General features: G+C 33.0%; 1 protein-coding gene across 1 annotated transcript in view; it reads left to right on the top strand.

The window, feature by feature from the left end:
* The window catches only part of NCAM2 (neural cell adhesion molecule 2), a 488,008-nt gene extending 463,321 nt beyond the window's left edge, over window positions 1–24,687 (top strand). The window contains exons 16-18 of the mRNA XM_053565686.1: window positions 2,757–2,961; window positions 17,882–18,001; window positions 22,328–24,687. Of these exons, the coding sequence (XP_053421661.1) occupies window positions 2,757–2,961; window positions 17,882–18,001; window positions 22,328–22,439 (437 nt within the window). The 3' untranslated portion in view covers window positions 22,440–24,687. The remainder of the gene's footprint in view (window positions 1–2,756; window positions 2,962–17,881; window positions 18,002–22,327) is intronic.
* Window positions 24,688–25,598: the final 911 nt, after the last annotated feature.

The raw sequence follows: 25,598 nt of genomic DNA, 5'->3' as shown, positions 1-25,598 counted from the left end.
AGTATTCCATAAGGTAAGTTATCTTCATTACGTTATAATAATAGATTCAGAAGAGAGTCATTTATATTTGTACATAGATAATGGAAGAAAATATATATAATTATTTTTAATTTGATAACAGAAATCTTAATTTGTTGATATATTATTTTTATAGCATGAAGTGCTAGTTATTTTTAGATCATACACACAGAAATACCTTTGGAAAATTGGTCCACAGCCTTTAGAATCCCACTCTCCATTTGTTTGTTGGGAGTCTGCAAAAGGAAAAGTGAAGATACCAAATTCCCACAGCTGAAAAATATTACACTTTCTCTAGTCGTTCTTTAAAATGGATTCATGTGATATAAGTGCTGTTGAAAACCAATAATTTCTTAGTTATTACTTAACAAATTTATTAAGCTGTCATCACCTAAGGAGCATATTAAAATTTGGTAGAGGAATGAGATTCTGAAAATAGCATGAAAAAATGTTTTTTCTTCCAATGCTACCGTGTACTTACTACAGGGTTTTCTTTATCAGAAACAAATGATTATAATAAAAAATACTTTTTGCGTTGGCATGTGAGTTCTAAACTTGTTGATTCAGGGCTTAAAGAATTCTCATTATATTTGTGTTCTAGTAAAAGCGAACCACAATATTGCCTGGGTAAAGAGCCAGGCCACTTTGTCACAAACAGCATGATTTTTCTTCACGTAGCTGTAAGCTCCAAGAAATGTAAGCTGTAAATAACTTAAGTGTTAAGAAATGTAAATAACTTAAATCTATTTCCTGGAAAAATAAAATAAATGTAGACAGGAGACTCAATTTTTCTGTAGAACAATATAAATTCAGACAGGACTGACACAGTCAAGACCAACCTGCAAGTGGTAGGTTAAGAATGAGAGCAGTTCTCCTGATTCATTGAAATTTGTATTACTTTAAGTCATTATTAAAACAGTAAACCTATTGAGGTTACAGGTTTGAGACCAGCCTGAGCAAAAGCGAGACCCAGTCTCTACTAAAAATAGAAAAACTGAGGCCAAAGGATAGCTTGAGCCTGAGTTGGAGGTTGCTGTGAGCTAAGACACCTTGGCACTCTACCCAGGGCAATAGCTTAAGACTCTGTCTCAGAAAAAAAAGAAAAAGAAAAGAAATCGCAAAGTAGATACACTCAGTTTCTGTTGAGTATGCTGTTTTAATATATTTGACTTTCAAAATTTTTATTAACTGATTTATAATGAACATGTATGTTGATATTGTAAGGATGATATGCTACCATTAAAGTGCTATATAATTGAAAGCCTGCAAATGAAAGGAAGTACCAATTCATCAAAAAAAAAGAAATTAAACCTAAATTCAAAAGTATGACTTAGAAAAACTTGGTGTTACATATGCACATTCTTCAAAGGTGATCTCAAAATCCAAGTTGACATCTGTACTTGTGTGTGTCACTTGTGTTCAACATCAGTCACGTATAGACCATTCCATGATTATGCTGAGTAATAAATGTATTTACCATTAAAAATAATTAATTCTATAATATTATGAAAGCAAATCCTTAACATATTTGGTAAGCATCATTTTGAATGTCTGTAAAATTATGTTATTATCCTTTGTCCTCTAGAGAAAACAATATCACTAATTTATTTTTTCCATTACCTTTATTTTTATCTAAAAATTATTTAAAGAAACAAAATTATTTTTGAAAGTTATCATCAACTACAAGAATTCGTAAATTATGAAACAGAGCAAAAAAGTGAGGAAACAATAAGCAATCAAAGAAGACACAAAAGTGGAACTGTAGAAAAAGTCACTAAAAAAAAAAAAAGATTATAGTGACTAAATAAAAGTCTACTTTGAAGGTATTGAAAAGACATTACAGAAACTCAAATAGTGAAGTTAAGGAAAAAAGCCCTACAAACTTTTTCAAAGTGAATATGACAAACAGGAAACCTAGGTTCAACCAAAATATTGTTACAGTTGTATAATCTACACTAATATTCAACTACAGACACGGAACGACTGATTCACTTTTTACCCCTCTCGCCATTTCAAATTTATTAGCACATTTCATTCTATTCTTATGCACCTGTTTCTTGGATGTGTCTTCACGATTTCCTGAAACCACATGCCCAGGAACATTGACTCTCATCTTCCCCCACCTTCTCATTACAGGAGCTCACAAAACGTCTTAAGTACCATACTGTGTAAAAAATTGTTTCTCATTTATTTGTTAAAATATTAATTAGAAAAAAGTGAACAATGTATTTTAAGAGGATGATTTTTTTTCAATATTCATAGAAAGGCATTTTGAAATATAATCTCTATCAAAACAAGGTGCTTAGAGCCATCCATTTACAGGTTTAAGAATTAAAACGAAAATAATTTCTTATAGAACATTTATTTACAGAAGTTTTGCCTAAAATTTCCTTTTAACATTGCCATGATCTATTAATGGCTCTGACTTTCTGAAAAGGTACAGGTAAAGAATATCCATTATCTTCACTACAGGGAATCAGGAAATATACTGAAAATAAGAGTTACTTAAACTCTTTTTTGGAAAGCAAGTTGGAGAAATTATTCAAAAATTCAACAGATAAGTTGCATAAAATATTGATTGCAAACTATTAGGTCTCAAAAATCATGAGATTGGAAATCTGCCAATTGCTATCACTTTTTTCTTGTCACTTTAGGTGAATATTGGTTAGGATTTATTTTTAGGATAATTATCTAATATCTCCTAATTTGGAGGCTCTCTTTTTTTTCTATTTTTTAAGACACCCTTTTTAATGGTCTTGGGCTTGGAGCAGTCATTGGCCTGGGAGTTGCCGCACTGCTGCTAATCCTTGTGGTAACAGACGTCAGCTGCTTCTTTATCCGGCAATGCGGGTTATTGATGTGCATCACCAGGAGAATGTGCGGAAAGAAAAGTGGCTCCAGTGGCAAAAGTAAAGAACTGGAAGAAGGAAAAGCTGCATATCTGTGAGTATCAAGAGTATGCATCATCTGACATTAAGCGTCACAATCAAGCTTGAGTGCTTTGTGGGGGAGGCTCTGGTATCTAAACCGGGTGTAAGTTTGGGTATAGGATTTTGGACACAGCACTATCTGCTCTCTGTCCTTAAATTTCCTCAACCTTAGGCTCAGTGCCTGTAGCTCAGCGGCTAGGGTGCTAGCCACATACACCAGAGCTAGGGGGTTTGAACCCAGCCTGGGCCTGCTAAACATCAGTGACAACTGCAACAAAAAATAGCGGAGCATTGTGGCGGCTATTGTAGTCCCAGCTACTTGGGAGGGTGAGGCAAGAGAATCGCTTAAGCCTAAGTGTTTGAGGTTGCTGTGAGCTGTGATGCCACAACACCGTACGGAGGCGGAAATAGTGAGACTCCGTCTCAAAAAAAATAAGAAATTTCTTCAACCTTAAATATTTCACCTTATTGAAATAAATGACTTTAACAATGGTCTTTTCAAAATTAGACCTCAAAATGTAAATCCCACTAGAAAGAATTACTGCAATGACTTAACAATGATAAACAGGTGTAAAGCTATACAAATGTCTTCAGTTTTGATTTATTCCACCATTTTTCAGTTTATATTGATTAAAGAAAGGTCTCAAAGGTATCTGGGTCAAAAACTCAAACTGATTTAAAAACCTAACATGATTATGGCAACTCCTACCAACGTAAGTGACTACGTAGAGCTTTTGTTTAGAAAATGTGGTATGTACTATGTACTTTGTTTAGAAAATGTGGTATGTACTATGCAATGCATTGTTACAGATTCTCAATTTCCTCTTCCAAATTTTAATAGAAAATTGACTCTATTTTATAATTTAGATCTGTCTATGGAGTCTCAATTCAACAAGATATGAATTCCAATAAAATTTGTAGAATTGAATTTTATAGAAAAGTATCTTGTCATGTAAAAGGATCATTCAGATGCTTTATTACTACTGTACTGTGCTGTCCTGTTTGTTTTTACGTAGATTTGTGTTTAATCTCGAAAGTACAATAAGCTCAATGGGGAAAAAAGCAAACATAGAAAAGAATGCACACACGTAGATACACCCAGGTTTGTGTTTATATGTACATGTTTGTATATATCCATCTATGTAGACAAAGCCCCCAAATAAGCATTTTTAAGAGTTTGAGACCTCCTCATTATTTTTGGTCCTAAAACCTTTATATTGCAGGGTTTTTATAACATTTCAGTTTGAAAATCTTCAAGCATACAAACAAGTAGAAAGAATTTTTCAACAGAAACACCTTTGCCATCCACTTGGCCTCTGCAATGAACATTTTATTTCTTTTATCATATATTTATCCATAACTCAATACATGATAATATTTTTTATTTTATAAAATCAGAATACTTGAGCTGTGCATAATTAAACTTGACATTTCAAAGTTGTTTATGTTTAACTACAAGTACATAGAATTAATTAAAATGTTATTAAATGTCCTCCTTTGTATCTGAAGAGACAATATATTTTAGAAGGTTCTTTTTTTTCTTGCCTAAGAAAATGAAAGTATAGACTACATAATGTTAAACTTTATAAATCTAAAATTATTTCACTCCCATAACGGATTATTCAGCAATTAACTCCGTAGTTGACTCAGGAGTTTGAAGGAGCCAGAAGCTCACTCTGTGTCCATATATTTAATGAAAATACAAATGACAGAAACATAACTTTAGGAAACAAAAGGAATGCTGAGTATCTACAACCACGGTTTTTGCTCTTTTATCTCCAACTTTGTACAGAAAACTCTGTATTCAAAAAAGGAAGAATAATGTTTTTAGTCTCTGAGACATAAGGAAGAAAAGATTTTCATAGATATTCATAACATCAAGATTAAGAGGAGAGAAAATTAAGATTTTTTCAAAATACCCAATAATTTGTTAAATAATGAATTTCAGGAATTATTGTAATTTTGTCATTAGAATGATAACATAATTTATTATAAAATGATTAAAAATGGATTATAAAAATAGTAAAAAATGTTTTTACAACTCTAAAACAGAGTAACCAGTTCTTTCATTAAAGGAAAACCCCACATACCTACCATGATTTATTTTTCATCATTTTATTTTTTTAAGTTTTATTCATTTCAAAATAACAGCAACAAATCTATCATAGGCTAACATAAAACACTTTTTAAATTTCAGATTGATATGAGGATACGATTGATTAGGTTACATTGTTTGCATTTTTGAGCTAAAGTTCTCGTAGTAGTTAAGCCCTTCACCCAGGGGGTACACTGCATAGTGTCCATCTTTTTATGGCTGAATAGTATTCTTCATGGTATACATGGAGCACAGTTTATTAATCCACTCAAGAGTTGATGGGTCTTGGGTTGATTCCATGTCTCGGCAAATGTCAATTGAGCTACAATAAACATTCTAATGCAAATGCCTTTATGGTAAAATGTTTTTGTTTTTGTTTTTGTTTTCCTTCTGGATAGAAATGAGATTGCAGATGAAATAGAAGGTCTGTTTTTTCTCTTTGAGTTTTCTCCACATTTCTTTCCACAGAGGTTGTATTAGTTTCCAATCCCACCAGCAGTGTAAAAATGTTCCTTTCTCTCCACATCCACACCACCATCTGTAGCTTCAGCATTTTCTGGACTGACAAAAATGTGGACTGTTCTCACTGGGGTTATTTGAATCTCAGAGTGGTTTTGATTTCCATTTTTCTGATGATTAGGGACTATGAGCATTTTTTCATGTGTTTCTTTGTCAGTTGTCTGTCTTTTCCAGAGAAGTTTCTGTTCAAGTTTCTTGCCAACTCATATCTTGGATTATTTACTCTTTTCTTATTTACTAATGCTCTTTTCTTATTTATTAGTTTCAGTTCTCTTTAGATTCTGGTTATCAGCCCAGCGTCAGATTCATGACATACAAATATCTTTTCCCATTCTGAAGGTTGTCTGTTTATTTGCTGTAGCATAGCAATGCAGAAACTTTCTAAATTTGTCAATGACCCATTCATTTATTTTTGGTGTTGCTCCAATTCCTCGGGTGTCTTCTTCATGAATTATTTTTCCCAAGCCAATAGCATCAAGAGTTTTTCTACACTTCCTCCTAGAATTGTTATTGTTTCATGTCTTAACATGACGAGAGTCAATTTTTGTACATGGTAAGAGGTGTGGGTCCAGTTTCAGTCTTCTGCAGGTGGCAAACCAGTTCTCCCAGCACCATTTATTAAATAGGGATTCTTTTACCCAATGTATGCTTTTGTTTGGTTTATTAAAGATCAAATGGCTGTACATGGCTGGAAAATCATCTCTTGATTTTCTATTCTGTCCCATAGACCTCTATCTCTATTATAAATCTCTGTTATTGTGTGTATTATTGTCTTACTATGTTGTTTTGATCATTATATTTTGAACTTCTAGATGCCCCAAACTCAAGGAACTTGACTTTTAAATGTTCCTTTACTATAATGACATATTTTATTTTGTATGTCAGTGTTTTCTCCCTTCTCTTCTCCAAATCTATCTCTTTTGAGAAAATTTACATGAGTCATTCATTTACATGTATTTTCACTTTCGACTGTCTCATTTATGGCTTTACCCCTTAGATCTTGTGTCTTCTCTGCAGCTGTTCATGTATCCCTCATGTGTCTCTTCCCTGAAGCTGTTCTTTTTGTGAAAACTTTGTTCATTAGACCCCACTTCTTACCTCAGTTTTCAGACTTTTGAACTATCTTGGAGCATCTGACATTGTTTAAAATTTCTCTTGTTCAAATCCAGTCATCCTCTTCTAGGACTCCATGTCTTTCATTTCCTCTATGTTCCATCTTCAGTTCTCTTTTATCCTGCTTCAAATATCACCTCTAATTGAACTAGCACCAATTAAACGTACATGCAGTTTCCTTGTACTTCTCCTGAGTGTTAGGATGCCTACCAGATGCCTATTTCTAAAAAAAATGGCAGTAACTGATATCTAAATTGTGTCAATTTTAACTTAGAATATTTACCAAAAAAGAGTTTGTTTCTGCGATCCCCATTTCTCAGTGGCACCTGTATATTTTAAGATACACTTCCAGTTTAAATAATTCTAGCTCAATAAAACTTTTCCATCTCACCAAATTTGCTAAAATCCTGGTGTTTTTCATTATTTGATTACATCATAGTTATCATATTCTTATATTCCTTATCATATATTCTTTGCTTATTTATTTCTCAATTAGATTTTGTAAATCAGCTATGGCCCTAAATGGTCTCTTACTTGTCATATGAGATAAAACACTTGTTTCTTTACTCGTTTATCTATTTTACAAGGAAGGAAAGAAGGGAGAAAAAGTTCTGTGTTCCTCTTTTCATATGCTGTTTTTTAAAAACTAAATCATGTTCATTCATTTTCCTTCAGAAAGTACTGATTTAAAACTTTGACACACTTTAAAGGAGTACCATCCTCAGTGTGTTTTTATGTAGTGGTGGAAAGAGTCCAAGAACCAGAAGATAAAATAAATGAGCTTGTATCCTGGGGCTCAATATTTTTAACCAAATCATTTTTACTTCCTTCAACATTAGTTTCTTCATCCATAAAATGAGTATAAGCATTCCTGTTTTGCATGCTGTGTGGCTTACATGCATGTAATATATTCAAAAGTAAACTTATGATGCCTGGTATATAATAATTATTGCTTACAGGGCAAAGAATATAAGAGAATCCAGTCTGCATGGCTGCATTTGGTTTTGTCTCTAAACTTATTTCGATCCTACTAGGCCATTTGTCTACAGCAATTTTTTACAGATACCCTGTAAGGGATATTTTCACTGTGGAAGGTGGTATACTATATACATATGTTTTCAGTTCAAAACATTAGATTCAATTATACCCAAACACAATGCCATCTGATTATTTGTTATATATGGCATGTAATAAAAAAGAAGCAAAATTTAGTCTGTACTGAACACTTCAGCAAGATACTAATGCAGTTAAATCAATTCACTACCCAATCTCTTACTTTCTTCATCATAACCTAATCTCAGTTTAATAACATATAGCTCTTTTATATTACCATTTTCACTAACTAAACAGTTTTTAAACCTTAGGTTTAGGGCGGTGCCTGTGGCTCAAGGAGTAGGGCGCCAGTCCCATATGCCAGATATGCCAGAGGTGGCAGGTTCAAACCCAGCCCCGGCCTAAAAAAAACAAACAAAAAAAAAAAAACCTTAGGTTTAGTTTTGTTATTTTTTTAACAGAAGCATATGATAAAATACTTTGAAAAAACAATGCATTATATAATATAAATACATGTATATATATACTAGATATTTATATGTGCATGTATGCATATTAAATACATGTAATACTTATTTTAAAGCATTTACATAAACATATATAGATATATTTGTGTATATATATTATGTATGTTGAATATTATTTATTCTTCCTTATTGTTCATCCAATGAACAAGTTTTTGTGGAATAAATTCCAAGAGAGAAACATTAGGACCAAAACAGTCAAGAAATTTGTGTGCATGGAGTTCACATCTGTTGGGAACCAGCCCCGACAATGCTATGGGTTCCTTTCACGTGGCTTGGTGGGGCAAGAGGGTGTAGATGAATGAAAAATAAAAGACAAGATACACAAAGAGAAAAGTTTAAGAGTAGCTGGAGTAGGGAGGCTGCAGCCCTTCTTCATGAGGCTTCCAGCCGGCAGTCCCAAAGTCCAAGCTAGCTCCATTTTTATTTCAGACACCAGTGTTTCAATCATAAATCTCTATGTCTCAATCATAAATCTCTCTCAAACTATCTGTCATTTATGCAGGTTCTTGCTGCACTTGAAATTTTCTAAATGAACTATTTCTTTAACTACATTAACTGTAGGGATTTACTTATTACTTTCATTGCTGTAAGGTATTTATGATCTTAACACAAACAGAATGTGGAACAGTGAAAACAGTCCAGAAGAAGGATGTCAGAGAAGAGCCGAAGTAGGCCATGCCCACAAATCACAAAAGAGGTCATTAACCCTCAGACAGCCTATGTCCAGATGGACAGACTCCTCTGACCGTACCAAGGTGACAGAAGAAAAGAGATATTTTATCTCCTTATCTGGGCCAGAGCAATTCTTTCTGTATTCAACAAAGTTTAAACATTCTATATTCTCAGCTCCCCAAAATCACTCTCCTGGAGTGCACAGCCCTGCTGGAGCAGAAAACCTCTGCAGCGTAATGTGAAGGCACACTGGGGCAGGGGAGAAGGTGGTGGGGGGTGAGGAGGAAGTTCCAGCAAGACAGCTTTCAGAGTTTTAAAAGAGCAAGCCTTCTATAGCACTTGCACTGAAATTAGGGCTTTCCCAAATCACTTTTCTCCTGTTTCTTTCTTTCTTTCTTTCTTTTTTTGTCTATCCTCTGTAATCATATTCCCAATTCAATCCCTAATCTACTTACAACTAATAATTGAATATTGGTTTTAAGCTTATAAATCATTATTACTAATAATGCAAGCACATCAATATATGACTCTTTTGTAAGTCCTCTCACACATGCCTGCACATCTTTTAATGAAAGAAGAAAATTAATAAATATTAACCAAATATTAAAATTTCCAGTAGTGTTAATTACTAAGGAAAATGAGCAGAATGATACCATATTATTTGATATTGGGTTATTAATGACCCCTCTCAGAGATTCCAGTCAAGCTGAAGAGTGAGTGATAATGAGCTAGCAACATATGGAGGGATGGAATATTCTGGGAAGGTGTAGCATAGTTAATACAAATGCCCTAAGGTAGAAATAAGCTTGCTATGGTCAAAGGCAAATGAACATGAAGGCTGTGAGGCAGAGACAGAGAGACTGGTACAAATATCAGGTTGGAGAATTATCTAGGGACCATGGTATCATATCTCTTCTGGATTAAAATAAGGAATTGGAATTTTGTTTGAAATAGGAAGATGCCACAAGGGTTCTGAGATTAGCTACTATACGAAGAATGGATTAATAGGTGCTGGCAGTTGTAGAGGAAAGAGAGAAAGAATCAGGGAGACCAAATGAGAGAATCTTAAAATACTCCATATGAAAAATAACCATTTTTAGCCTCAAGGGCAGCCGTCATACAGGCATATGAAAGAGGATTTTCAATATAGTTACATTGATGTCACCTGCTTGTTGATTCATTTGCTTTGGGGTGAAGGTAAGAGAAAAATCAAAAGGGACCTTAATATTTTTGTCTCCACTACCTGGAGGGATGGGGGTAACCAAGTGCAAAACAACCAGGTGCATGTAATTCAGCTCTTCATTTTTTATTTAACTTTACTAGTCATTAATTTGTCCACCAACATTTCTGTTTATAATTCATGCTGAGTTCAATTAACCTTAAAGCATTGGGAAAATGAAAACACATGGTAGATTGCTTCATTTTTTTTATAACAATTTCCTCTGCCTTTGGAAAGCAGCTTTCAGCTCTTTTTTTTTTTTTCCAAAAATCTATTATTCAAGACACACAATTTTAATGAGAAATAATGTATAACTTATTTTATTAGTTGGATTTATACTAGCTTTAAAACATGACCCCAAACATTCTAAGACTAGTTTTTTCATGTTATCAAAATTATATGACTATGACAATTTATTACAAATTTAATTACACACATCATTTTTTGTTGTAAGGGACTTATGTGGCACAAAAGAGGGGAAATTAACATCAATTTTGTACAGAATAGCATTATTGTAAAGTTCTAGAATATTCAATTTTCCTTTGGCTCTTATCAGTTTAAATTACTATACAACGTGTATTCTCAGAGTTTTTCTTCTAAAAGTGATGAACAATTACTATTTTAACAAACTATCTCTAGTATTTACACAAACATTAATTTATATCAAAAATATTTATTGAACATCAACATAACTAGGCACTATCCTAGGAATACATCTGTAAGGAAAAGCAGACTCAGTCCTTGCCACCAGGAAACGTTTTTTTCTGGCAAAATTTTAGTTAACAAAATCAGATGAATGAATAAGTTATTTCTCATAGTGATATGCAAAAATAATTTGCATAGAGTAATCTGAGCAAGGCATGAGAGACCTAAAATATAAATTAAGAGTGGGAATTAACTAGCCAAAGTGTGTGTGCACACAGGCATATATGTGTATGTGTGTGTGCAGGGGTGGGTGTGGAGAATGGCTCTATGCAGAAGGAATAGACTGTATAAAGTCTTAATTGTAAGAGACTTAATTGTAAGATTTGATTCAAGAACTGAAGAAATGTGAATGAAGTATCAAACATAGATTTTATGGTTGACACTGATAAAAGAAAAATAAAGTTAACATTTCAGTTTAATCTGAACAACAAGTTAATCCTATTAACAAGTAAAACTCTAAAAATAAATAAATAAATAAATCCTGACAGTCAACAATTCTTACATTTGTAAGAAAATTGAAGTTGCAATCCAAACTCCTGTCCTCAAAATTGAAGTGAGAGAGAGGAGAATACAGAAAATTAAAATTTACTGCAGTAGAAACCTATAAACAGAACTTTTAGATCCAACATCAAAAGCACAATCCATGAAAGAAAGAATATCTAAGCTGGATTTCATTAAAATTAAACATTCATGCTCTGCAAAAGACATTGTTAAGAGAATGAAAAGAAAAGTCACAAACTGGGGAAAAATATATGACAAAGACATATTTGATAAAGGACTATTATATACACTAATAACTCTTAAACTAAATTTTTAAAATAGTAACAGCCCAATAAGAAAATGTGTTAAAGACTGTAATAGATACCTCACCCATGAAGATATCCAAACATCAAATTAGTGTATGAAGAGTTGTTTAACTTCTTGTGTCATCAGATAAATGAAAATGGAAACAAGACACTACACCTCAACAGGTTTATTCACATGGGCACCATCCACAACACTAAAAGTACCAAATGCTGGAGAGTATATAGAGCAAAGCCTAGACTTCTCCACTATGCAAGTCAGTTATCTAACAAAACCAACGTGTACTCTCTAAATCTATTTTTTATTTTATTTATTTATTTTTGTAGAGACAGAGTCTCACTTTATGGCCCTGGGTAGAGTGCTGTGGCCTCACACAGCTCACAGCAACCTCCAACTCCTGGGCTTAAGCGATTCTCTTGCCTCAGCCTCCCGAGTAGCTGGGACTACAGGCGCCCGCCACAACGCCCAGCTATTTTTTTTTATTGTAGTTCAGCCGGGGCCGGGTTTGAACCCGCCACACTCGGTATATGGGGCCGGCGCCCCACTGACTGAGCCACAGGTGCCGCCCTCTAAATCTATTTTTTGAATGAAAACTTGGAAGCCATCATGATGTCCTTCTGTAGATTAATGGTTAAACAAACTGTGGTATATCCCAACAACAAACTATTATTTTGTACTAAAATGGAAGAAGCTATCAAGCCATTAAGCCCTGAAGAGGTGTGGAGGAACCTTAGATGTTTAATATTAAGGGAAGGAAACCAATCTGAAGAGGCTATACATTGTATAACTGTACCATATGACACTTCAGACCAGCAGTTCTCAACCTGTGGGTTGCCACCCCTTTGCAACAATGAAAATACATCCTGCATATCAGATATTTACATTATGATTCATAACAGTAGCAAAATTATAGTTATGAAGTAGCAACAAAAATAATTCTATGGTTGGGGGTCACCACAACTTGAGGAACTGTATTAAAGGGTCGTGGCATTAGGAGGCATTAGGAAAGTTGAGAACCACTGCTTTAGACAAAGCAAAACTATGGAAACCAAAGAAAGATTAATGGGGCTGAGTGATGGACAGAAGGGAGAGGTGATTAGGTGAGCACAGGGATTTCTATATAGGGCAGTAAAATTATTTTGTATGATAAAATAATGGTGGGAGAATATCATACGTTTTTCCAAACCTATAGAATGTACCACTCTAAGAGTGGTTTTCAGATTGAATCTGAACTTTTTCTTTTAGTCACTTTGCTTAAAATTTGCCGTTTATATTGGGGACCATCCCCAGACTATATTGTGAGTTTGTTTCCAGTGACTGGTAAAGATATGAGGATAAGGAAAAACAAAAAGTTAAGACACAAAGAAAGTTTTTTAAAGAGCTGGGTCATAGTGACTGACCACCTCAAAATGTGAGGACCAGTGGCAACCCCTAGCTCCAGGTTAGCTCCTTTTTTATTACATACATAAAACAGGGGGAGTCTAAACCCTTATGTCACGGTTATTGCTGGGCTTGCATTTTCTAATCAAACTATTTCTTTAACTAACTACCATAATTGTACTGATTTATTTTTTACTTTTATCACTCTAAGTTATTTTTAATCCTAACACATAAAGAGCCTGGGACAGGAACACAGTCCAGGTGCAGGATGTCAAGGCTCACCCCAATTAGACCATGCACACAAAGCTCAGGATGAGCAATTAAGCCTTGCCATGCTGAGAAATGGAGGGGAGGGGCACTTTCCCCTCATCTCCCTTAGAGACTTTTTCTCTACTACCAAGATCGAAGTGCTTGTGCTGTTTCCATGGCATTTCACCTTTAGTAAGTCTTACCAAACCCCTGAGCTCACTTCCTCTGAGAGAGCAGTCTCATCTTCAGGAGCCTGGCCTCACCATGTTCAGAGACCTTGGAGCTGAGTTGAGCTGAGGAGAAGGGAGGTGAAGCTCTGGCAAGACAGTCTGCTTGAAAATGCCAGACTTCAGGCTGTTGCACTTTGCAACAAATCTTGGGTTTCCCTGATCCACTTCTCTCCTGTCTCTGTTCCCTTTTGCCCATCACCTACAATCATTTTCTCAATTCAATTCCAAATTGAATATTGGTTTTAAGCTTCTCAAATCATTATTTCTAGCAATGCAAGCACATCAAGATACAACTCCCTTTAAGTACACACATGTCCACCCACACCTTTATATTCATTATAAGTTTTGTAGAGTTATTTAACTTTTACTTTGTCCCTTAATCATTTGATTTTGTATTTGTTGCAGTGTTTTTCACAGCATATTCCAAAGTTTGATTTTGCTAACAGTGCCTTGGATTGCATAAGACTTTAAATTTTTTTCCAATAATTGATAAATTTTAGAAAATATTTTTCTCAGAGCCTTTCAATATATTTTCATTTCTTTGAAAATGTATTCAGGTTGCAAATTTCAGTAATATGTTTCCTAAGATTCATGTTAGCAATCTTGGGATTCTGATGGAAGTTTATACTGACTGACTTCTATATTTATAGTTAGACACTATTCTACTAGACGGGAATTAGTTTGGTATCATTATCACCTGTGTTTTCTTAACTATGCAACAGAAGACAGAATTTGGTCCTTGGACACATTTTCTCATATGCTGTAGTTATCATCATTTTCTGATCATTTAACAATCAGTTGCACATTCACTCCGTAATTTACACTGAAGTTTGGGGTAATAATTCTTTTTTTTTTTTTACTTTTTTATTTTTTATTAAATCATAGCTGTGTACATTAATGCAGGCATGGGGTACAATGTGCTGGTTTTATATACAATTTGAAATATTTTCATCAAACTGGTTAACATAGCATTCATGGCATTTTCTTAGCTATTGTGTTAAGACATTTATATTCTACATTTGTTTCAATCATTAATATTTATGCACCCAACCAGAATGCACCTCAATTTATAAGAGAGACTCTGACAGGTAATAATTCTTGTATCACCTCAGTTATACTTGAATATAATTTATGGAGGATAGGAGATTAAACTCTTGTTAATTATTTGGGTGCTTCATATATAATCACCTAAGAATAAGTAAAATATGAACTTGGTATCCTTACATTATATATTATAATAGAAAAAGTTGAAAACACTGTAAGTGTCAATTGGAGACTGGTCATGTTTATGGTGGTGTATACATACAGTGAGCTAGAATGCACCTTGAAGAAGATAGAGGCAACTTTAGAGGTTCGTTTATAAACTCCGGGTAATACCTAGAGATAAGTGAAGGGCACAGATATGCATAGTCAATATATTATCATTTAAAAAAAAATAACTGTAGAGGGCCACGCCTATGGCTCAATGGAGTAGGGCACTGGCCCCATATACCGGAGGTGCTGGGTTCAAACCCAGCCCTGGCCCAAAACTGCAAAATAAATAAATAACTGTATATATTTTAACACATGTTTGCTGTTATCTACAAGAATAAACCTGGAAAAAATTTTAAAATGTAACAAAATGTTGGGCGGCACCTGTGGCTCACTGGGTACGGCGCCAGCCCCATATGCTGAGGGTGGCAGGTTCAAACCCAGCCCCGGCCAAACTGTAACAAAAAAATAGCCGGGCGTTGTAGCGGGCACCTGTAGTCACAGCTACTCAGGAAGCTGAGGCAAGAGAATTGCCTAAGCCCAGGAGTTGGAGGTTGCTGTGAGCTGTGTGACGCCACGGCACTCTACAGAAGGCCATAAAGTGAGACTCTGTCTCTACAAAAAAAAAAAAAAATTTGGGTGGCACCTGTGGCTCAAGGAGTAGGGCGCCCGTCCCATATGCCGGAGGTGGCGGGTTCAAACCCAGCCCCAGCCAAAAACCACACACACACACACACAAAAAAAAGTAACAAAATGTTAACAAAATTAAAAAGATCATTAAAATCAAAGATTTTAGAGACAACTTTCCCTTTTATTTTATTAGTTTTTCATTTACTGTCAGTAATGTTTGCTTTGTTTTTTCTAATTGAAAGGTTTTGTATCCATGTTTATGGTCAATGAGGGAAACAAAATTAACATCCCATTTCACTAGTTGTTCCTTCTAAATTGTTTTATTTAATTGCATATTGCATCAAATGCTAATATAATTTCTAAAAAATTATTACTTTTCTGCTATGAATCATCAATAGCCACATATTCCCAATTGTGTCATCCTGTATATTGTCATGAACATTGGATTAAGTAGAATTTTTTTCATGTAACCAACTAAAGAACAACAAAAGCAAACAAACCAAAACTAAAATTCAAAGTGATGGTCCTTCAATCATCTTTGCTAATTGTATAGAGCTTGCTTATTGGTGCCAATGATCAGAGAATATAGCTAAACCTATCTGAACTACTATTTCTGACAGACATCCGATTTTCAGTGGTAAAAACAGTTTTTCATTCCTCACTTCTAGATTTTCTTTTATTTTTACTAACACCCATTCTTCAAATTTTGGTGTTCATGTATTAGAAGTACATACAAAACCGAATAAAAACAATATCAGACCTGTATCTGATCCAAAGTGTCTTATTATCTTTAATATATTTCTATGAAAATATCAGCATTTGTAGGGCCTTTTACATCTTTAGGCCATTGTAGTATTTTTTTATTTGTTTTCTTTCTCTTGTTTGTAATCCTAGTTTGCCTTCTTTTTAAGAAGTAACTTTTATGTCCTATGCCCCTCATTACAGGAACAAATGGAATGGTTTGACTATCCTAAATACTCCCTGTGCACACCTTATTCATCCCTGCATCCCCCTCTCCACCTGCACACCCTGATCCTGATATTAGTATTGACCCCATAGATTTGTCTTCTTTAGAACGTAATATAATTGGAATTACACAGTGTGCAGCCTTTTCAGACTGGCTGTAGTAAGTACATTCAAAGTTTTTCTGTATCTTTTGGAAAGTTGATAGCTCATTTATTTTTATCACGAATAATGCCCAACTGGATGGATATACCACATGTACTTATTCATTTGCCTTCTGAAAGACATCTTGGTTGGTTACATATTTAGCAATCATGAATAGAGTTGCTGTAAACATTCACATGCAGATGTTTTGTGTGGATATAAGTTTTCAACTTATTTGCATGTGTAGAGGCACAATTGTCAGATTAGATGGCAAGACTATATCTCTGGGCAGTTGAAGCCCCCACTCTGTTCCTTACTATTCTTTTCTTCAGTGTATTTGAAACCTGTATTAGCAATACATCCCTTCCAACCCCCTAGCTCATTTCATCCTTTGCCATCACCCAATGACTTTCTTTTTATTCTATCTTTTTGTTCATTTTATTGATGAGTGCAACTCTGTAGTGAGCTTTTCAGTTTTCATAAATTTTAAAGAATTACATTTGCTCTCCTGTTTAGAAATCTGATAGAGATGACATTAGAATGTGAACTTATAGATTCATACATATATATTGCCATAATTCTATTGTTTAAACTACTTTCTTAAAAACATGGAAATACATTAAAAGCCAATGGTCACATTATATTAAATAATATATAAATATTTTATATAAATTATAAATTTTATATAAAATTTATATAAATTGGGAGACATTAGGAAAATAAAACATATGCAAATTTTATTTTCCACATTTTAAATGAAATCAATATTTCTGGTGTATTTCTGGTATATTTCTGGTGCATTATATTAAATAATATAATATATAAATATTTTATATAAATTATAAATTTTATATAAAATTTATATAAATTGGGAGACATTAGGAAAATAAAACATATGCAAATTTTATTTTCCACATTTTAAATGAAATCAATATTTCTGGTGTATTTCAGATGTTTTCAATATTTCATAAATGCTTTCCAAATGTTTTTTAATATTTTGAACAATGCTTTAAAGTATTTTTTTTTATATTTTAAAATGTGGCCAGTTTGGAGAAATAAAGCTACGGCATGCTGTAAATTTTACTTAACAAAATATTTTTATTTATTTCCAAATTGAAACTGAATTTAATATGTAAACTACTTTTGCAAAATAATTGACACATCTTGATGAGGCAAAGAGATACAGATAAAATAAAATTTCTTTTTTTTTCTAAGTAAAAATATAGGGTTAGATAAATTTAAATGGAAAAAAATTTTCTTAGTGGTATTCCTAATTTGACCATGTTGAATTTATTTGGAGGGAGAGGATTAGATGGGGGTTTCCATAATGCATCCATTTTTACATTTCAGAGATATGATGTTTTTCTTTATGTTTCTAGGAAAGATGGATCGAAAGAACCCATAGTGGAGATGAGAACAGAGGATGAAAGAATTACTAATCATGAAGATGGCAGCCCAGTAAATGAACCAAATGAAACTACACCACTAACAGAACCTGAGTATGTATCTTGAAATACTTACTTATATTTTTAATCAGTATTTGTAAAGTGGTAACCCATTACCATTATTTGTAATATGTATGTGCAGTATTACTATTTTTAAAAGAATTATACTTTTTATTTTTCAAAATTGGTATATATGAATATCTGAAATATATGAATATATATCATGAGAAATTTCAAATAAAACTCTGCATCAATGTCAGAGAAGGTCCATTGTTAACTATATAGCTCTAATTTTATACAAATATATCAAAAGACAGGAGCACTTCTATGTTACAGATTTGAATTTTTCCAACACTAATCTGATTTGCTAAGAAAATAATGCTTTGACTAAAAATTAAAAGAAAAGATTTTTACCAACATAAAGATGCATTAAAAGTTATATATTTGAATGGCAGTAAAATATACCCAATACTATTGACAAAAAGTGTATATATATTTTATTGTTGGGGATTCATTGAGGGTACAATAAGCCAGGTTATATTGATTGCAATTGTTCGGCAAAGTCCCTCTTGCAATCATGTCTTGCCCCCATAAAGTGTGACACACACCAAGGCCCCGCCCCCCTCCCTCCATCCCTGTTTCTGCTTTTCCTCCCCCCCCATAACCTTAATTGTCATTAATTGTCCTCATATCAAAACTGAGTACATAGGATTCATGCTTCTCCATTCTTGTGATGCTTTACTAAGAATAATGTGTTCCACTTCCATCCAGATTAATACGAAGGATGTAAAGTCTCCATTTTTTTTAATAGCTGAATAGTATTCCATGGTATACATATACCACAGCTTGTTAATCCATTCCTGAGTTGGTGGGCATTTAGGCTGTTTCCACATTTTGGCGATTGTAAATGCAGCTGCAATGAACAGTCTAGTACAAGTGTCCTTATGATAAAAGGATTTTTTTCCTTCTAGGTAGATGCCCAGCAATGGGATTGCAGGATCAAACGGGAGGTCTAGCTTGAGTGCTTTGAGGTTTCTGCATACTTCCTTCCAGAAAGGTTGTACTAGTTTGCAGTCCCACCAGCAGTGTAAAAGTGTTCCCTTTTCTCCACATCCACGCCAGCATCTGCAGTTTCGAGATTTTGAGATGTGGGCCGTTCTCACTGGGGTTAGATGGTATCTCAGGGTTGTTTTGATTTGCATTTCTCTAATATATAGAGATGATGAACATTTTTTCATGTGTTTGTTAGCCATTCATCTGTCATCTTTAGAGAAGGTTCTATTCATGTCTCTTGCCCATTGATATATGGGATTGTTGGCTTTTTTCATGTGGATTAATTTGAGTTCTGTATAGATCCTAGTTATCAAGCTTTTGTCTGATTGAAAATATGCAAATATCCTTTCCCATTGTGTAGGTTGTCTCTTTGCTTTGGTTATTCTCTCCTTAGCTGTACAGAAGCTTTTCAGTTTAATGAAGTCCCATTTGTTTATTTTTGTTGTTGTTGCAATTGCCATGACAGTCTTCTTCATGAAGTCTTTCCCCAGGCCAGTATCCTCCAGTGTTTTTCCTATGCTTTCTTTGAGGATTTTTATTGTTTCATGCCTTAAATTTAAGTCCTTTATCCATTTTGAATCAATTTTTGTGAGTGGGGAAAGGTGTGGGTCCAGTTTCAGTCTTTTACATGTAGAATATTTGTAAAGGAAAGGAGGACGTACTGTTAAACTATTATTTTAAATCCTATGAATAAGTGATGCTTGATCTCCTTTCAAGAGTCTGTTATTCATTTATGCATCCCTTAGAGCTCCATTCTATAAAACTATAGTAAATATCTCAATTTAACCTGTGGGGGTGAAAATGCGCCTAGCTTTATGAACATTAAAATTGAAGTAATTCAAAAGAAAACTATTTTTATGAAATTGAAATAACTTGCGTTCTTTTCAATGTATTTGATAGTAATGGCACTAACAAAACCTGTAAAGATCTTAATCTTTACTGCTCACAAAAATAATTTTAACTTTATCATTTTTCAAAACAAATAGATCTTTTTCTTTATGAACTAGTATTCTCTTACAGAGTAATCTGATTTGTATTTCTCATCCTAAATCAAAGGCAGAATGTTGTCATAGCTGTACATAATGGTCTCTTTCTTTTTCTTTCTTTCTTGTTTTTTTTTTTTTTTTTGAATTCTCGTTATTTTCCTTCAAGGTATCAAAATGATTAATATTTAGGTAAACACAAAGCATTACTCTAGAGCAAATGTTTTAATATAAATTCTCCAGCCATAATTTAGTAATTGTATTTAGAGATAATTGCATTCTAAATTGAAGTTACTGTTTTTGAAATGGGTTCTATAATCTCACAATCAGAAATTACAAATCTTTTCAATGCAGCAAAATATTACACAACAAAACACCTTCTTGTTTATTAATTAATACTTACAGTGTCATATTGGTGTGTATGAAAGCTAATTTAAAAAAAATTTCCTTGGACTGGTCTACATTTTGGGGAATTAATGCAATTTATCTACTTTAGGTCTTAGTCATAGAATAGAAGTATTAACCATTAATATAATAGAATTAACAGTGATATTTAAAAATATTTAACATAAACACACATAATGATAAATTATGTGTGTAGAAATACACCATCCAAGGGAAAAAAACAAACAAAAATATTTAACATAAACACAAGTAATGATAAATTATATGATGATTTACAAATACACCATCCAAAGATTATTTGAAAACACTGGTTCATTAGAAAGAAGTATGGAGACTACTCAGGGATCTAAAAGTAGATCTGCTATTTGATCCTGCAATTCATCTACTAGGTGCATATCCAAAAGACCAAAAATCACTTTATAACAAAGATATTTGCACCAGATTGTTCATTGTAGCTAAATTCATAATAGCCAATTTATGGAAGAAGCCCAAGTGCCCATTGGCCCATGAATGGATTAATAAATTGTGGTGTATGTATACCATGGAATATTATGCAGCCTTAAAAAAGATGGAGATTTTACCTCTTTTATGTTTACGTGGATGGAGCTGGAACATATCCTACTTAGCAAAGTATCTCAAGAATGGAAGAAAAAGTATCCAATATGCTCAGTACTATTATGAAACCAATTTACAATCACTCACACTTTCATATGAAGAATAGATCACAACTATGGCCCAGGATGAAGGAGGGAGGAGGGGGGACGGATAGTGGGAAGGTCAAATCGAGGGAGGGTGATGTGAGGAATGACTCATTAAATTTTTAAATTTTCTTGTCAATATTTTCTGTACTTAGGAAAAATGGTAGAATGAGTTCACTATCTATAACATACTTAAAAGAGCCTTCTCTCATTGGGCAATAGTTCTTTATTCCCCACAATGGATCTTATTAGTTTTTGCCTGTGTCTTACTTATGACTGGTTAGCTCCGATAGCTTTGATCTTCAGAACACAATGTATTACCCTTCTCACTAAAAAATTAAAGTAAATTACAAATAAATCCCAGAGAAGCTAGCATATTAACATTCATTCCCCTATAAAATGATGAGGTTAAAGTTACACTGGTGAATTAGAATTCTATTTCTAATTTAATTCTCTTGATGAGTAGAGAAAGCATCTTGTCAAGGGAGAAAAAATTACCCCCAAATTTTTACACTCAAAAGATGTAACAATATACTGTTGAATTTGAGAATGTTAAGAATAAAATCAGAAATCATAATTTGTTGCCATCGTAGTAAGATTTGTGAAGCTATGTTAATGTTAAGAAATAGAAGCTGGTATTGCTCCATAGGTTTCCACTGAAAAAAACTCTTAAACTATGTTCTCACAACTGATGTAAGAGTTGAAGCACAAAACAATAGTGAAAAGAGAACAGAGAAAACATAACAGTCAATATTAAAAAGTGAAAATATCTGAAAACATATTTTATTTATATTAAGTTCCAAAGAACATTGCTAATTCACCCAGTTTCTAATTTTATGTAATATGGTCCAGCAACAATTGTTCATTTATTTAGATACTATTAAATCATATAGCTGACATATGTTTTGGCTTTTCACCTTCTAAAACAATTATGTTTTAATATCACCATTTTCTCATCAAATAGAAGGCCACCCTATAGTGAATAATTTGTGCTTCTAAATCTACAAATATATAGTTTCACCCAGCCTTCTGTATTACATAGCATTTTTACAATAAACAAAGTTCATTGTTTTGTTCTCTTATGTATATTTTATATCAAGTTGATATTAGTTCAATAAATTAATTTTTCTTTCCAATTATTGTATTGTATTTCCTATATATAAGTGACTTAAATGTTAAAGGATATATCTTTTTAAAAAAAGCCTAATAAATCAAGATTATTTTAAACTATTTTGTTCCAGAAAATTGCCTTTAAAAGAAGAAAATGGGAAAGAAGTTATAAATCCAGAAACTATAGAAATTAAAGTCTCTAATGATATCATCCAATCAAAAGAAGATGACAGCAAAGCATAACGAGAACACTCTCACGGCTGGAAAGCACTACAGAGAGCGTATGGATGGCAGTGACCCTATGACCAAAACTATTCCATTGACCTTAATTTCTTGGGAAACTTCTAGCTTGGAATAGCTTGTACACATATACATACAATCAAATACTCCTGCCCATGGTCCATTTCCTTTTGTTGTTGTTGTTGTCGTTGTTAATTTTGTTAAAAATCTCAATATAGAGACCTGACTGGCACCAACTCTTGGGTATTTAACTTGATTCTATGACTGATGTACTGCAATTTAGTATAAGGCTAAAATGCTCTATTACTTAAGAACTGTATTTCTTAACACCAACACACATATTTCAACCTCTCTAATAAAGAGGGGTTTAAGGAAACAAAACAAAACAGAAGTTTTATGAGCTACATGTATAAGCAAGCCCTGCATGTTTATGAACCTATCTTGAGCAAATAGGTTTCCAAAGTGGCTGTTAGCTTAAGATGAAGGAACTTAATAAAGATACTTCTATCAGGAGAAATTCAGGGAATATGGGCTTGAAGGAGCCAGTTGTCTTACGCAGATATAAAAAAATAGATAAAAAATTTGGAGAACTCTTTTCAAGTTATAATTCAGTGCGTTTTTAACATTGAGTTTTGATAGACCAAGTGCCAGATCAAAATTGCTACCCATTTTAAAGAATATACATTGTATGTAAAATTAGATTAGAAAAATTCCCTAAATCTCTCTTTATATATATCATATTCATTCATAATGGATTACACAAAAAATAAATGTATTGCAAGTGAAAATAATATTGATTTCTGCCCGCAGCTTCAAATAAAATAAATTGAAATGGGAACAATTATCAATATGGTGTCTTGATATATTTATAAATATGTGATTATCATTTATTTTTAGAATAATTTATCAAAAATAAACCATTAGTATTCAAATTCTGCAAATCATGTCTTCAGACACATTTTTAGCCCCTAGTTGTACGTAATCTATGTTTAAGAACTAATTTTCTCATCATTTTATATCCATCATTACTTATAATTGGCTAATGGAAATTATAAACTTAAGATTGATTAAGTTAAGAAGAAATTATTTAATATTTACATGTGCCATGAAAGTGTCAGTGATAAACAGTTGAAGGGCCACCCTGTGTTTTTTGTTCTGATGTTTTAGCTAGAAGTTATTTTAAGACTTTGATAAACAACTTTGGCTGAAGAAATCCCTTAAGTATTCAAAACAAACTTTCTCATATCACTTGTTAGGGCCTATACCAGAATAAAACACTTACTTCCAAGCTATGCAAGCTCCCAGAGGTAAAAGACTGAACATGCTTTAACTTCTATGTAAAGTTTTAAAAAGTACTTATGATTATAAATATTCATACCCATGGGGAGCGAGCTTTAGATTATTTCTTAACATAGAGAACCAAAGGTTTCATTACACTTCATCCTCCTCAGAGCCTTTGGTGTTCCCAGGGATTGTACCTCAGTTAACGACTGGTAGGAAAATGCATTTCAATAGAACATTAGAGAAAATTTTAACAGTGAAGAGAGACCTGGTTTGGGAGTTTCTCCACAGAGATCATTTGCTAACTGTTAAATATAATATCAATGCCACTCATGAATATTTTTTATTTACAAAGTGCTTGAAATTGTCAGTCAGGGAGAGACAATTTTATAGCAGTTGTCATTTTTCTGCCTGACTGCAGGACAAAATATAACTGTCTTTCTTCTTAAGACACCAAGTTGCCAGAGTGTCTCTGCCATAAATTGCAGGGTTATAATGCAGGAATCTCTCGCTATCTGTCTGGCCTATTCTAAAGAAAAAAAAAAAAAACAGAATTCCTGTGCCTACCTAGGAATTTGAGTAGTGTCTAAAACCAGTTAGTTCATTTTAACGATCCAACTGGTCTTTGATGGTTTTGACTGTTGCTATTTTAGTTTATGTTTGTCTGATCATCTCTTTTGCTTTACTGGGTTTTAGTTTGTTTTGTTTTGTAACAATGTACTAAAACTTGTCAAAATACTTGAATTAGTTTGTTTGTGCAAAGTGAACAAGCTTAGTAAAGTGTCCATGAAGCAAGAAACACGAGTGCTAATTTTTCCTGGATAGGGTCACATGATTTTCAACAAATGATAGTGAAAGAATTAGGATGACTGAGAACATGATCCCGCATGTTTACCATTGTTATATTTGTGCTTTATTTCAAGAGTGGAGAAATCATAATAAAGAACAAAATATTTTTGTGTTTTCTCAATTTGAAATTTTGTTCCTCTCATTTATTTGGATTTTTCATGTTAAAAAATTGACTTAAATACTTCCTGTTACTCATGGAGTAATGAAATTAACAGATAATCTAAAGCTTATTGTAGACAGACTGTTTCATGTGCACCGTTTCAATTGTCCAAATTATCCTTCCCTCTTGTCCTTGAAGTCCATGCCATGAAGGAGCAAGGCAATACTGTGATAAAATTTTCTTTCTAATATTTCAATGGAATGCTCCAAATTATTTATAAAAAGTTTTCAAATAAGAGATGGATTGTAGCAAATTAAAAACTATGAGTAGAATTGAATAACCTACTTCTTCCCTATTCTAGATTAAACACACCCATATGACTATCTAAATGTTATTTTTATTATTTAAGAATACTATTTAGTATTAGTATATGATGTCAAAGGTTGATGGAATATAAGTACTGGTAAAATAATCCAAACCTTATACTTATTTTAAACTATGAGACAGAGATGTCATTGAAATATTGATATTTCTTGATAGATTATGTGCAATTAGCCAATGACAATCTATGTTCAACAACATATAACAGGAAAAAGTAATATCAAAATTTTAATATCTATTTTTGCTTTCAACCTGCACAGATTAATAAGTCACCATATTTTACAATGATTTGCAAGTAAATTTAATTATTAATTGTGATTTCTAAAGATTTATTATTTTTGTGGGGTAAGACATATTGGCATTCTATTGATACTAATGTCTAACATCATTGTAATGATTCTCAAGTTTTCCTTTTCTTAATATTAATACCTATAAAAGAAGTTTTGAAAGTTTATTTGGTCCAGTCAACTTCGTATGAATCTTATTCCTTGAATTAAATATTTATAAGAATAGATTTTATTAATCAAATTATTTATTTGTGTGCCAACAAT

The sequence above is a fragment of the Nycticebus coucang genome, chromosome 16, assembly GCF_027406575.1.
Source record: "Nycticebus coucang isolate mNycCou1 chromosome 16, mNycCou1.pri, whole genome shotgun sequence".
In the NCBI taxonomy this organism is placed as follows: Eukaryota; Metazoa; Chordata; class Mammalia; order Primates; family Lorisidae; genus Nycticebus; species Nycticebus coucang.
The sequence above is the reverse complement of the archived record's forward strand: the minus strand, read 5'-3'. Positions and strand labels throughout refer to the sequence as shown.